General features: G+C 31.1%; 2 protein-coding genes across 3 annotated transcripts; one reads left to right on the plus strand and one right to left on the minus strand.

The window, feature by feature from the left end:
- Positions 1–5,474, plus strand: LOC100787267 (dihydroflavonol-4-reductase-like). 2 transcript variants are annotated; one of them, XM_041015993.1, is made up of 6 exons: positions 1–123; positions 288–505; positions 3,083–3,250; positions 3,378–3,595; positions 3,688–3,847; positions 5,011–5,474. In XM_041015993.1, exons 1-6 carry the CDS (start codon positions 110–112, stop codon positions 5,370–5,372), a joined length of 1,140 nt encoding a protein of 379 aa, XP_040871927.1. In that variant the 5' UTR covers positions 1–109; the 3' UTR covers positions 5,373–5,474.
- Positions 5,475–9,683: 4,209 nt separating this feature from the next.
- Positions 9,684–12,155, minus strand: LOC100787790 (uncharacterized). Its single transcript, NM_001253128.2, is given in 2 exon segments — positions 9,684–10,423; positions 10,993–12,155. Coding segments are annotated over 2 exon segments (1,326 nt in total). The 5' UTR covers positions 11,687–12,155; the 3' UTR covers positions 9,684–9,791.

Consider the following 12,155-nt stretch of genomic DNA (forward strand, 5'->3'; position numbering starts at 1 on the left):
TTAAAGACTAATTTTTTAAGATAGTGAGATTATTTAAAGAATTGGTCTCTCTTTAAGAGATATTTTTTCATACACAGGATAGACATGAGAATTAAACTCTAGACCATATATGCTTAATTTAAGGTATGCCGTACTGTATTAGTTGTAATTTGGTATTTATTTTATAGCACTTGCCTACGGCCTGCTTGGTGCTTGCCTACTAGCTACTTTAATAATCTAAAGATTAGATTACATTATATTAAAGAGAGAATCAATATAGTTCAAAGACATGCACTTTACCTGGCCAGGCTCTTCTATAAAGGGCTCCATCAGGTTGGTTTAGTTTGCAAGATTTTGGCAGTAAAGAAGGGAATGCAGGAAGTGCTGAAAATGGTGAAAAGCAATGAACAAGTTGTTCCTGGAGCCAAATATTGTGTCACAGGTTCCACAGGGTATATCGGTTCATGGCTAGTGGAGGCTCTTCTTGAAAGGGGATGCACGGTTCATGCCACTGTTAGAGATCCTGGTTAGTATTCTTTTCTAATAAACATACCATTTTCCTCTTTCACTGTTTTTTTGGTTCACTTTTTGTTTTCCAATTAAAGTAGTACAAGAGAAAGAACTAGTTATTATCACAAGAAATTATTGGTTAAAGCAGAAATTATGTGATGGCAACATACTGACATGCATGGATTACAACTTAATTTTTTGCATTTTCCATAATCTCTTGATTTTGACATTGTGGGAATTGAGACAGCAGAAACAATTTGGTTGTTCATGATAAGGATCCGTGATTCATAACTGAGAGTAAATTTTAACAGAAGTCACTTTTTTAAACACAAATTTTATTTTTGATCAATTTTCAGCATTTTTTTGTCACATATTATAGTTAAAACTTGTCAACTGAAGCCAAGAAGGCAAGGATGAGAACTAACCATGAATTCTGGAGAGAACTTGGACAGGATTTCATTTCTTTGGAAGAAAGAAAGACCACTGTAACACCAAATTATAGATATTGTGTATGTGCCTAAAAAGTAAATCTAAATTTCAATGTGGAAGAATTATCAAGTGACTGCTTTGGGTGACTAATAGGGTGTTAATATGAGAACTTAGTAATGGAAAACTAAGTGGCCAACTCTCATTCCTTGGTTGCTGCTAGTTCGTATAGTGGATATCACTGGATATTACTTTTTTTTAATTCGTTTTAGTTTGAGTGTATCTATTTTCAGTTACCAAATTTATTTTGATTTCATCTCCATTAGTGCTATGTGTTTGATTTTCTATTGAATCTAACATACTCTAACTTTTGAGTAGCATAAGGACGTTAAAATCGGTGAGAAATGATAATTGTTAGTTCAATATATAAGAATCAGTCATCGAAGATTTTAGAATTTAAAAGATGATGTGAACAGAAAAGAAAATGATAGATAAGACTGTGACTTTTGGTATTCAAACGGCCAATGTTCCAGAATAAGCTTCTTAAAAATAAAAAATAAAAAAATCTTGCAGTGCTTCTATAAGGCATATCAAGTATCATCAACTACAAGCCCCACGGGATATTCTGGAGAAAAACTAATTTCAACTTTTTTTTTCTGCTACTATTTTTTCGTTTGGTGGATAATACTACTAGAATTGAATGAGCCCATTTAAGCAACACCCTGTTTAGCTTTGACGATGAGATGAGAATAATGTTAACAGAAAAATTCTTACTTATCTTGAATGTAATTCTCCGTTGAATAAAAAAATAGTTAAGCCCATTTGCTGAAACTTAAAAAAAAAATCAAATTATTATGTAGCATTTTGTTTTTTTAAATAAATTTTTATTTTAGTTTCTAAAATAATACTAATTTTTATTTTAAGTTTTATCTTTTATAAAATTTATATACGTATTATATATTTCTCAAACACAACTTTTAACTAAAATAATAACAAATGGAGATGGAAGAAAAAATACAATGTATGGTTATGAGTAACAATTAGCTAAAAGTGTGCGTGTGTGTTTTTTAAGAATTTATATTCGTACTATTGTGTAGCATTTTTAATTTAAAAATAAAACATATCCAGAATACACAAATATCTCACATTCTTGGTGCCTTTGTATATATATATATATTTATTTTTTTTTGTTCCATATGTTATTGATCTCCTAGAAGCCCATTATTGGTCTCTTTGCTTGACTATTTTAAGTCCCTTTTGGGTAATTGCTTTCAGCACCCTTTTTTTCGCTCCCCGCATCCCCATAGGAAAAGTGAATGGACATATTTGTACTTCTCCATATCAGCGTGAACCAAACACTCGTTTGGGGATAGGGTTGATTTCATATGAGGGCTGAGAATGGGTTCGGGATGAGGGACGAGGTGTGTGAGCCGCACAGGGTGAAAAGGTGAACAATCACATGTGTGCACAAAATTTGTACCCCCATTTCGAAATAGAAAAATTATATTCCAGAATATGTTTTTATAGTACCTATTCCACAATATATTTTCCTATTTCGAAAGTGTATAGGTATTTTTGGAATAACTATTCTGAAAAACTTCACATTTCTGCAATGGTCATTCCACAAGATTTCGTCTCTTTTGTTGCGGATTTCAAATTGAATGTGAAATTGATTGGTTATTTGTGGTGTTTGGGTGTGGTGGTGGTTGCGGTGATTATGGAGGTAGGTGCAGTGGTGGTGTTTGATGGGGTGTAGGGGTATTTTTCTCTGATGGGATGCAGGAAGCAAAAGGGGATTGCATAAAGTAAAAGACCCTTTTGTACTTGTTGGACTCTATTGTAGAAGTCCACTAACAACTTAAAATAGATATTTCATTTTACTCAAAGATCTGTACAATTAGTTAGCTTTCTTTTGAATACAAAACAAATTGTGTTTTTTACTTTCTAGTAGAAAACACAAAAAAGTAAAATAAATAAATATATAAATAATACCATGCATTCACGATCAATAGTTTTTGTAGTATCTGATGGACTAATTAAACTCAATCATCAACTTGTTCCTCATTTTCACAGTGAACTATTGTATATGCTTGATTTTGTCTAATAAAAATATTTCCAATACTAGTAATGATAAATATTTCACTTTCTTTTTGTCGAAATGTAAAAGCAAAGTCATTGCACCTTCTGTCTCTGTGGAAGGGTGGTGACCAATTGAGATTTTTCCAAGCGGATTTGCATGAAGAAGGAAGCTTCGATGAGGCTGTAAAAGGATGCATTGGTGTGTTCCATGTTGCTGCTTCAATGGAATTCAATGTTAGGGACAAAGAAAACAATGGTAATGCCATGATTATTATTATTCAATGCTTTCCATGAACCAGACATACACAACATCAATGACTTTTCACTTTTGGACTTTGTAAAATGGTAACTGAGAAATATTATTCCCTGTATTGAACTGGCAGAGGCTTTTGTTCAAGCAAATATAACTGACCCTGCAATCAAAGGAACCATAAACCTTCTAAAGTCTTGCTTGAAATCCAATTCTGTGAAAAGGGTTGTCTTCACATCTTCCATTAGTACCATTACTGCCAAAGACATCAACGGAAAGTGGAAATCTATTGTTGATGAATCTTGCCAAATCCACCCTGACACTGTATGGAACACACAAGCAAGTGGATGGGTAATAATCAATGTTTTAATTTCCCTAGTTGGTTTACTTGCATTTTACTCAAAATTGGTTCCTTTCTCTAAGAACTTTTTCTGTGGTGGCAGGTTTATGCACTTTCAAAGCTTCTCACAGAAGAAGCAGCATTTCAATTTGCTAAAGAGAACGGCATTGATCTTGTGTCAGTCATATCAAGCACTGTTGCAGGCCCATTCTTCACTGCTAATGTACCAACAAGTGTTAAAGTTCTAGTGTCACCATTAACAGGTGATTTTTATCATTAATCTACATCTTATTCGTGCATACACATTGAAAATGAGTGATTTTAATTAGGTTAGCTATGGAGATTTTTTAAAGGATTTCTTAAGTAATATAGTTTCTTTACCATTTGAGCAAATTTATGTAACAGGAAAAGTTTTTTAAAAATAAGATTTGTATCTTCGATAAAAAAAAAATGTTTCTTAACAATAAAAAATAATATTTATCTAACACATAACAATATTATAATTAAATCATAATTAAATAAAAATAAAATATATATATAAAAATGTGAAATTTCCTAAAATTTTATTATTAGAATAAAATTATATATGAATTCTTAGAATGACGTGGCATTGTAAGAACTATACAAAGTAGTGTGTGAAACACAAAAAGTAATTTAAGAAACTCACTTAAAAATTTTTTATTGAAAATAACTAAAGTTTTATCTATTATATATGTCTTTGTATTTGTATGTGTTAGAAACGAAAGCTATATTACTAAATATTATTATGTAAGTATCAATATTAAATATTGAGCAAATTATAGTAACACCCTCTAAGTTACACATAACCCCACTCTTTTCTATTTTACTAATCTTCCTTTAAATTTGAAAATATTAAACTAACACTCTATATATTTGAAACTATTACGCTTACACTCTGACAAACCTTATAGTAACATCTCCTATAGGGAAGGCAAAAGTAATGGTTAAAAATACAGAGAATGCAGGCAAAAGTAATGGTTAAAAATGCAAAAAACGCTTGTGTAATTATATGAAATCTGGGGGGGGGGGTCATTTGTTCTATTTTATTTCAACAACTTCCATTTAATTCCTGAATTTGTGAACTTAAGAGCATTGGTCAAGGAATTAAAAAGAAAAAAAAAATTAGTATGTAAATCATGAGAGAGCGTAAAAAACTCAATAAGAATTATAATTTTGCATCTTTCAATAAAAACTTTATATTCTTAGTTCTTTAACTAGTAGCCTTAGGACACTTGTTAACATTTGCTCATCTTTTATACCAAGTTCCCCAGAATGTTGTACCTCTATATGCTTCTTAGTGCATCATGAAGTACTAACAATGCAACATTAGACTTTGTGAATAAAGTTCTACATCAGTTAAAATATTTGAGTTATTATCACTTGACCATAATGATCATAAATGTAGGTGAAACTGAGTACTTCAGGATATTATCTGCTGTAAATGCACGAATGGGATCAATTGCTTTAGTTCACATTGAAGATATATGCAGTGCTCACATATTCCTAATGGAGCATGCTAAAGCAGAAGGCCGATACATATGCAGCAGCCAAAGTTGTGCATTGTCTGACTTGGCTACCCTTATTTCCAAAGTGTATTCAAATTCAAATATCTACCAGAAGACCGAGAAAATTTATGACAAAGTTCCCTCTGAGATTTCATCAAAGAAGTTACAAGATTTGGGCTTTAGTTACAAGCATGACCTTGAAGATATAATTTATCAAACACTTATGTGTTGCCTAGACTATGGTTATTTACCTCCTGTTTAGTCAGTCGTAGTTTTTCATTACCATTGTACATGATTTTAAACAATTGAGTTTAACCAATTTGTATTTTGCCACTCAAATTAAATGTAGTCCACTTGCAAACCACCAACTTTCTTGAATTTTCGGTATATGTTATTTTCTCTTATTATGGCTACAACAATTCATAGCCATCATTAATTATCAATAGAAATAGAGGCCTGTTGCCAGAAATTTCAAGCATGATATATATGACAATTAATTAGACCAAGATTTTGATGAGTTGAAAAAGCACCAAGAACTTCAAGTTATGTCTTAATCTGAATCAACAACTTCAATGGTGGTCACTCCTTATCTTGAGTCTGTTGAGTAAATGAAGGCTAGACAGGCTAATAGAGGCAAACCTGCTAAATAGGAGTGACCTAATTGTACTTTGATGAATAGATTTTTTTACTTTTTATTACACAGCTATCAACTACAGCAATTGGCAAATTAAGCCTGCTTCAAGCATTAAAGAGGGAAGCCCTTAAAATGGTTCATAAACCTATGCTCAAATGATTAGCCTAAAATGCTTCTTCTCATGGCTTTTGTAGCCTTATAATTGCAAGTCAACAGCACAAGGTCTTTTTGCAAATTCAAATTTACCAAACTATACTTAGACTTCAAAATTTGAAATATGTGGGAGTTTCATTGAATTACCTCCATTCCAAACCAGGGAGGTGTAATGAGGGGTTAGTACACATTTATGAGGTGCATGTGCCATGAGAAATGAAAGCTGTACAGATGTTACAAAAGTGAAGTGACTCTACCAACTCCCCACCACCAAGGTACACGTTCTGAGGAGTCATGACATTCGCAAGTGACCAATAAATTTACTATATCAGCACTTGTTTCTGCATGACTTCGCTGTGAATATGTTTAACTGTTTGAATAAATTGTGATATTGTAAAAAGTAAACAATAATATAAGAAAATAATTAAATATTTTTTTACTTTCATGTAAATTATATATATATATATATATATATATATATATAATACGTTAAATTATTTTTAGTAAAATGTTGCTAAACAGTATAAGAGGAATACATATAACTCAAATTTTGTTCTTTCTCTTCATACTATATATCTATTTAGATTTTAGAGTTATAACTTAATGGTTGAAAGAATAAGAAAAGATAATAAATTATAAATTTGAATTTCTCTTATTAACAAAAAAAATTAACAATAATAATTTCTGAAAAAAAAAATATATATCTATTTGTCTATTGTGATATTATTATGTTACTTTTACTCACAATATGAGTAAGAGAAAGACAGATGTCTTGTTAAATTTCACATAATCTCAGATAACTACTTAAAATATTTTCTATGATTTTTATATTTTAATTTTAATCATCCATATAACATATGATCTGGGGATTAAAAAAATATAACATATGATCTTATAAACTTCTCACTTTTGTAGAAAAAACAATATTCTCACTTAATATATCCCATATATAGGTAAGATATTTATAATTTATTTTTATCCTTAAGAATCAAAGGTACCAAGTGATTTATAACAACTTATACATCATATACAATCAATTAAATTAAACATTCTTGATTTCATATATATATATATATAGTTGTCATATAAGTAATTTAATTTGCCTGATTTTTTCATGTCAATATTTTCACATTATTGTCTTATTCTCCTCCTTCAACCTCATATCATTACGAAAAATGTATTTTTCTAACTTCTTGATATTCAATTTCTTAATCACACTTTATATTTATTGAACACTCTAAATATCATCTTTACTCTTTTTTGATAATTAATCTTTTTTTAATAATTGATCTTCTTTATTAACGACAATAAAGTAATGCAAGCAAGATTTTATTTTTCTAATTACCTATATGATTAGTTCTATAACCAATGAATTTATGAAAACTAATTGTTTAGTTTACTAAAATGTTGCATATTAAATTTAATAAAACTAATAATCTTTAATAAGTTGGCCAAGAAAATATTAATAATCATTACTTTTTAATTTAACTTTGAGAAAATCCTAATTAAATGTTTATTTTTATGTAGTAAGTTTATCATTTTTTTTAAATGGTAATTTTATATAGCAATTATATTTGATTTTGATATGTCTTTTCGTTTGCAACATGCCACTCTAATTTGTATCTTCTGTTTTAAATCCATTTTTTTTCTTTACTTACAATGTCAGGCATTAAGCATATACATCTTAGGGAAAAAAAAGCCACGAACTTGATCAAGTAATTAAAAGCACAATATTATTTTCTGAAAGTAAAACTATTATCAATTTTGGTTTTCATATATTTCATATTTCATTTGCTCATTGTTTTATACTTCAATACATGACTTTATATTCACAATCATCAAAACAATTTAACATAGTTTTTTTTTCTTTTTTGAAAGGAAAAAATAAATTAAATTAATAATTAGAATAATAAAATTTGACGTATGCAAAAATGTTATAAAAATTAATATCATAAAAAATGTCATGTTACCAAATTTGACATATAAGTGTCATCTAATCTTATATTCTTATATATTCCTTTTAAAAAAAAAAACAGATAGCAGAGAGAGACCAGCCCGCAGGCGCAGAGTATGACATATGGGTCCAGACCTTATCTTAAACTGTTACTGTTCAAATCAAGATCCAATAAACTTCAAGGATGGATATAAGAAACAAAAATGACAATTAAATATTAAGAAAGCATAAACCACAACTTTGAATATCTCACTTCTAAATTCCAATTCTTATGTTTGTCCTCAAGTTTACAATCACCTTTCCAAGCTAGAACCCAAACCATGGAAGGGTCACATGCCATTTATTTGGGTTACATTAAATTACAAAATGTAACAGCTTGTCATTTATGTACTTCGGAGCTTCACAGTTTGAGGAACAGCACATGTTTAGTTAACATACAAGGCTGAAGAGGTCAACTGCATCACCCAATTTCACACTATACAGGGTGTGTTTGAATTGGATTATTTCAATAATTAATTACTTAAAATAAGTTATACTAGAGGTGTGGAAAACAACATTATTAAGTTTTTTTTATTAAAACAGATACAAAATTACGATAAATATCACTTTCAACATATCTATGCATTATGATTGTCAAATTTTAGGTCGCCAATCAATATAAATTTATGATAAATATGACCTTTAAAATATTTATTGTAAAATTAATAAACTTATTTTACATCATAATTTATTATCCTCTCAATTTCATTTTGTGTGTTATATGAGGTTATTATATAGAAATCAAGAAATATAATAAATTTTCTTAATTTTAATAAAATAATTGTTGGATTTCTTATTTTATCCATTTTTCCTTCGACTCTACAATAAATACATATTTAAATTAATTAAAAGTTAGAAAATAAATAAGAGTATAATTGAGTAATTAATGTAATTTTGAATTTTATAAATGATATATATAATTTTTTTTTTAAAAATGTGACAATTAGAAAGAAACAGAGGAAGTATTAAATAATAATATAAATATGTTTTTGATTTTAAATAAATATTTAATTTTTATATTTATTTCATAATAAATTTTTGTTTTACGTTAAATATTTAATAAAATAATAATTTTTATTTTTTGTTCTTCACTTTTTTTCTGATAAATTAGAGAATTTTATATTTACTTCTTGGTATTTTTTTATTTGTAATTAGTTAGAATTAAATAAAGACTCACTAAAATTTATTAATTTATCTAGAACAAAAACAAAATATCAAAAACCAAAATAAAATTATTATTTTATTCAAAACTCAAAAAAACAAATCTTTAACAACAAACGCAAATTAAATATTTATTAGACATAAAAAATATAAATATAGTCATAATATTATCTAATCTAATCACATTTATGAGCACTTGTGGAATCTAATCTTTGATTGCATCAAATTACACCAAATATTTTTCACACTTAATCCAAGTCATGTTAGTACTTCAGTTAAATGAACATGCAACTACGATTCTTGTATTTTTCAATTTACTGATGAGAAATTTAATCACGTTTGAAGGTTTACTAGGATGTACCCATTTTAATAATGGCCCTATCTTTTAGACCTTCAATTAATTATAAACACCGACACAGAACCTGCAAACAACTGCATTCTAGTGGAAATGTTGGAGGGGTAATTATTAAATCTGGTTCAGTACTATCTTACAAGTCTTGCATATTTATTTCTGATTCTTGCACTTAATGTTGCCTAGTGCAGACGTAAAATATCCATTGCCATTTAAAAAAAAATTACAAATGTATGAATGGGAGGTTCATACAGTAAACATGAAGAAGCACAATTTTGACTTGGAGAAAAGAATCAAAATTCTTCAAAAGATGAATGGCAAAGAACCTCCATAAGGCCAACAAAATAGGGGAATCTACAAAACTACACAACATGTAAGAAATTTTGCTTCAAGGTTTGCAAATCACCACAAAGCAAGGAAGAAGAGCTCTAGGATTGAGCAAATAAAGCTCCTCAATGTTTGAATAGAGACCAACTTTCCCAGCCAATGAGTCAAATCCTGTTTGTGCTGCCATTTCTTGAATGTTCTCAAGTGGCCTATGAACCCTGCCAGCAATTACTCTGCACACTATAAGTGCTTTTCTCAATGATGGTTCCTCACAAGTGATATCTATGGACTCAAAAGCCCTTCCACTTGTGGATGTTGTGAAGACTCCAATTCCACCCTTGAGCTCCTTCTTGGCTGAAAAACCATTCCTTATGATTCTGCAAACACAACACTTTTCTGATAGGCAGAGACTAGAAGAGCCATTGAGGCCAAGAGAGCATGAAACAGTGGTGCCATAGAACCTCAGAAGTTCATTCCCATCGGCAAGACATCTTGGATGCTTCTTCTGGAGTTTGCTGGCTTTGATCTTCACCATTTCCCTGTACTCCTCAAATCTTGCAAGAGTCTTTTGCATGTTGTGAACCTTCAAAACTCTCTCAATTCTACCACACTGGTTTTCTGACTTTAACCAGCTAGTCCTGCATATGATCTCCACTATTTTCCTTGATGAATCTCCTTCCACAAGTTCAGTCACTGCCAAGTGAAAAACTTATTGCTCTTAAACTCGAAAACTGAAATTTGTGACACTAAAACAATACAAAAATGGTAACAAAATGGAGGTCATTGACACTTCAATCAATTTTGAATTATGTGGGTTGGAGAGAGAGAGAGACTGTTCCTTCTAGATATTTTGATTTTTGAAGGTAAAGCTGTTGGGGAATCCTGGGCATAGTTCTAAATTGAAAAGATAATGGAAAAGGTGAAATCAGTTTGGTTGTCCCAAACTTAAAAAGTATGTTGATTTTATAATATTCCTCACCTCAACAAAAAAATCTATGTCCATCTGATACAGATGTGGCCAGAAAGTTTGTGGTCATAAGAATGTTTGTATAACCAACTTTGAGGGTCAAAAAACAAATGGAAGAAAATGAACAGCCAATGCTATAGTGAAGGTTACAGGCATTATTATACATAGGTAGGAGGATAAGAAGTGGTAGAACTTCACTTGAAGATAGAAACTAACCATGAAAACAGACAAGATTAAAATACTAACAGATATCTGAGAAGGCAAAAGAAGAAAAGAAGAAAACAAAATGTATTACCAGCATGCTTGGATAAATGATGAGCTTCAGCAGCATCCCATTTGTTGAATTGCTCTCCACATTTGTGGCAAGTCACAGTTGAAGAGCCATTAGAATCTGTCTCAAGAGACAACCTATTGCTAGAATGAAGTCCAGCACCATGAGGACCAGACCCTTCTTTATCTGATGAAAGGAAAGGAGATTTCCTTGGAGGAGTGGAAGAAGTCCTAAAAGAAGGGTTAAAGTAGTGCATTGTAGGGTGCCCTCCAGGGCCAGGGGTACCAGGCCTCAAAGTCCCCACAAAAGTTGAACCTCCACCAGCATTGCTACCACCACCACCACTTCCAACCCCTCCTTCTTGGAATCCTCCATAGCCAGTTATCTTCAGCTCACACCTTGAATTGCTCAGAATCACTTCATGAGTTATAGGGTTGAGGAACTCACTGCTCCCTATGGATCTTGGACTGCAACTTGGTGGCTTATCAAGATGCCTCTTGCTTCCATGGATTACATCTTTGAGATTTGCTATGGACCTTGAACACCCTGACCTCCCTGCTCTCTTGGTCAAGATTGTGCTCAACTGCTTCCTTGTTTTGGGGTCATGTACATCAGATGGCTCCGATTTGCAGTGTAAAGACTTCTTCAGAGAGAACCACACTGTTGGCATGTTATCCTTAACGTTTCCCTTTATCTTCTTTTTCTCTTCTTTCTCCATTCACTTCAGCTACTAGACTCTTCTATGTTTCTGTGTTCTTCAACTTAACTCTCACAATCCTCATTCTCAAAAGGGTTCATCTCCGTGTTTTCCCTTTTCCACCTTTCCCCTTCCTTTTCCTAAGTGAAAGCTGAGACAATGAAAAAATAAAAAACTCAAGAAAGACAACAACTTTGAACTTTCCCTTTTTCTTTCCTCAAACTCCCTTCACTAACTCAACTATATGTGCATCAAAGGGGCTACCTAGAAGCAAAACATGTTTCACGAGAGAGATCAAAGGGGAAAAAAATTCAAAAATACCAAACCATACTATTATCAAACACCTTGAAAACTCTCAAGTTCAGTGTGAGGGGCAGTAGTTCTGCTTCTTCATTACACAGAATGAGTTTGGCAAGTTGCATAGGATGGTGTCCGTGACCCCATCAGAGAGAGCGAGTGAGACAAAAGGGACTCAAATCCATAGGATGAT

This window comes from Glycine max, chromosome 6 (assembly GCF_000004515.6).
Source record: "Glycine max cultivar Williams 82 chromosome 6, Glycine_max_v4.0, whole genome shotgun sequence".
Taxonomy (NCBI): domain Eukaryota; kingdom Viridiplantae; phylum Streptophyta; class Magnoliopsida; order Fabales; family Fabaceae; genus Glycine; species Glycine max.

Coding starts and splice junctions, on each gene's coding strand:
- LOC100787267 (XM_041015993.1), top strand. Junction 3,596..3,687: donor ACACACAAGCAAGTGGATGG/GTAATAATCAAT, acceptor CTGTGGTGGCAG/GTTTATGCACTTTCAAAGCT. Junction 3,848..5,010: donor TCTAGTGTCACCATTAACAG/GTGATTTTTATC, acceptor TCATAAATGTAG/GTGAAACTGAGTACTTCAGG.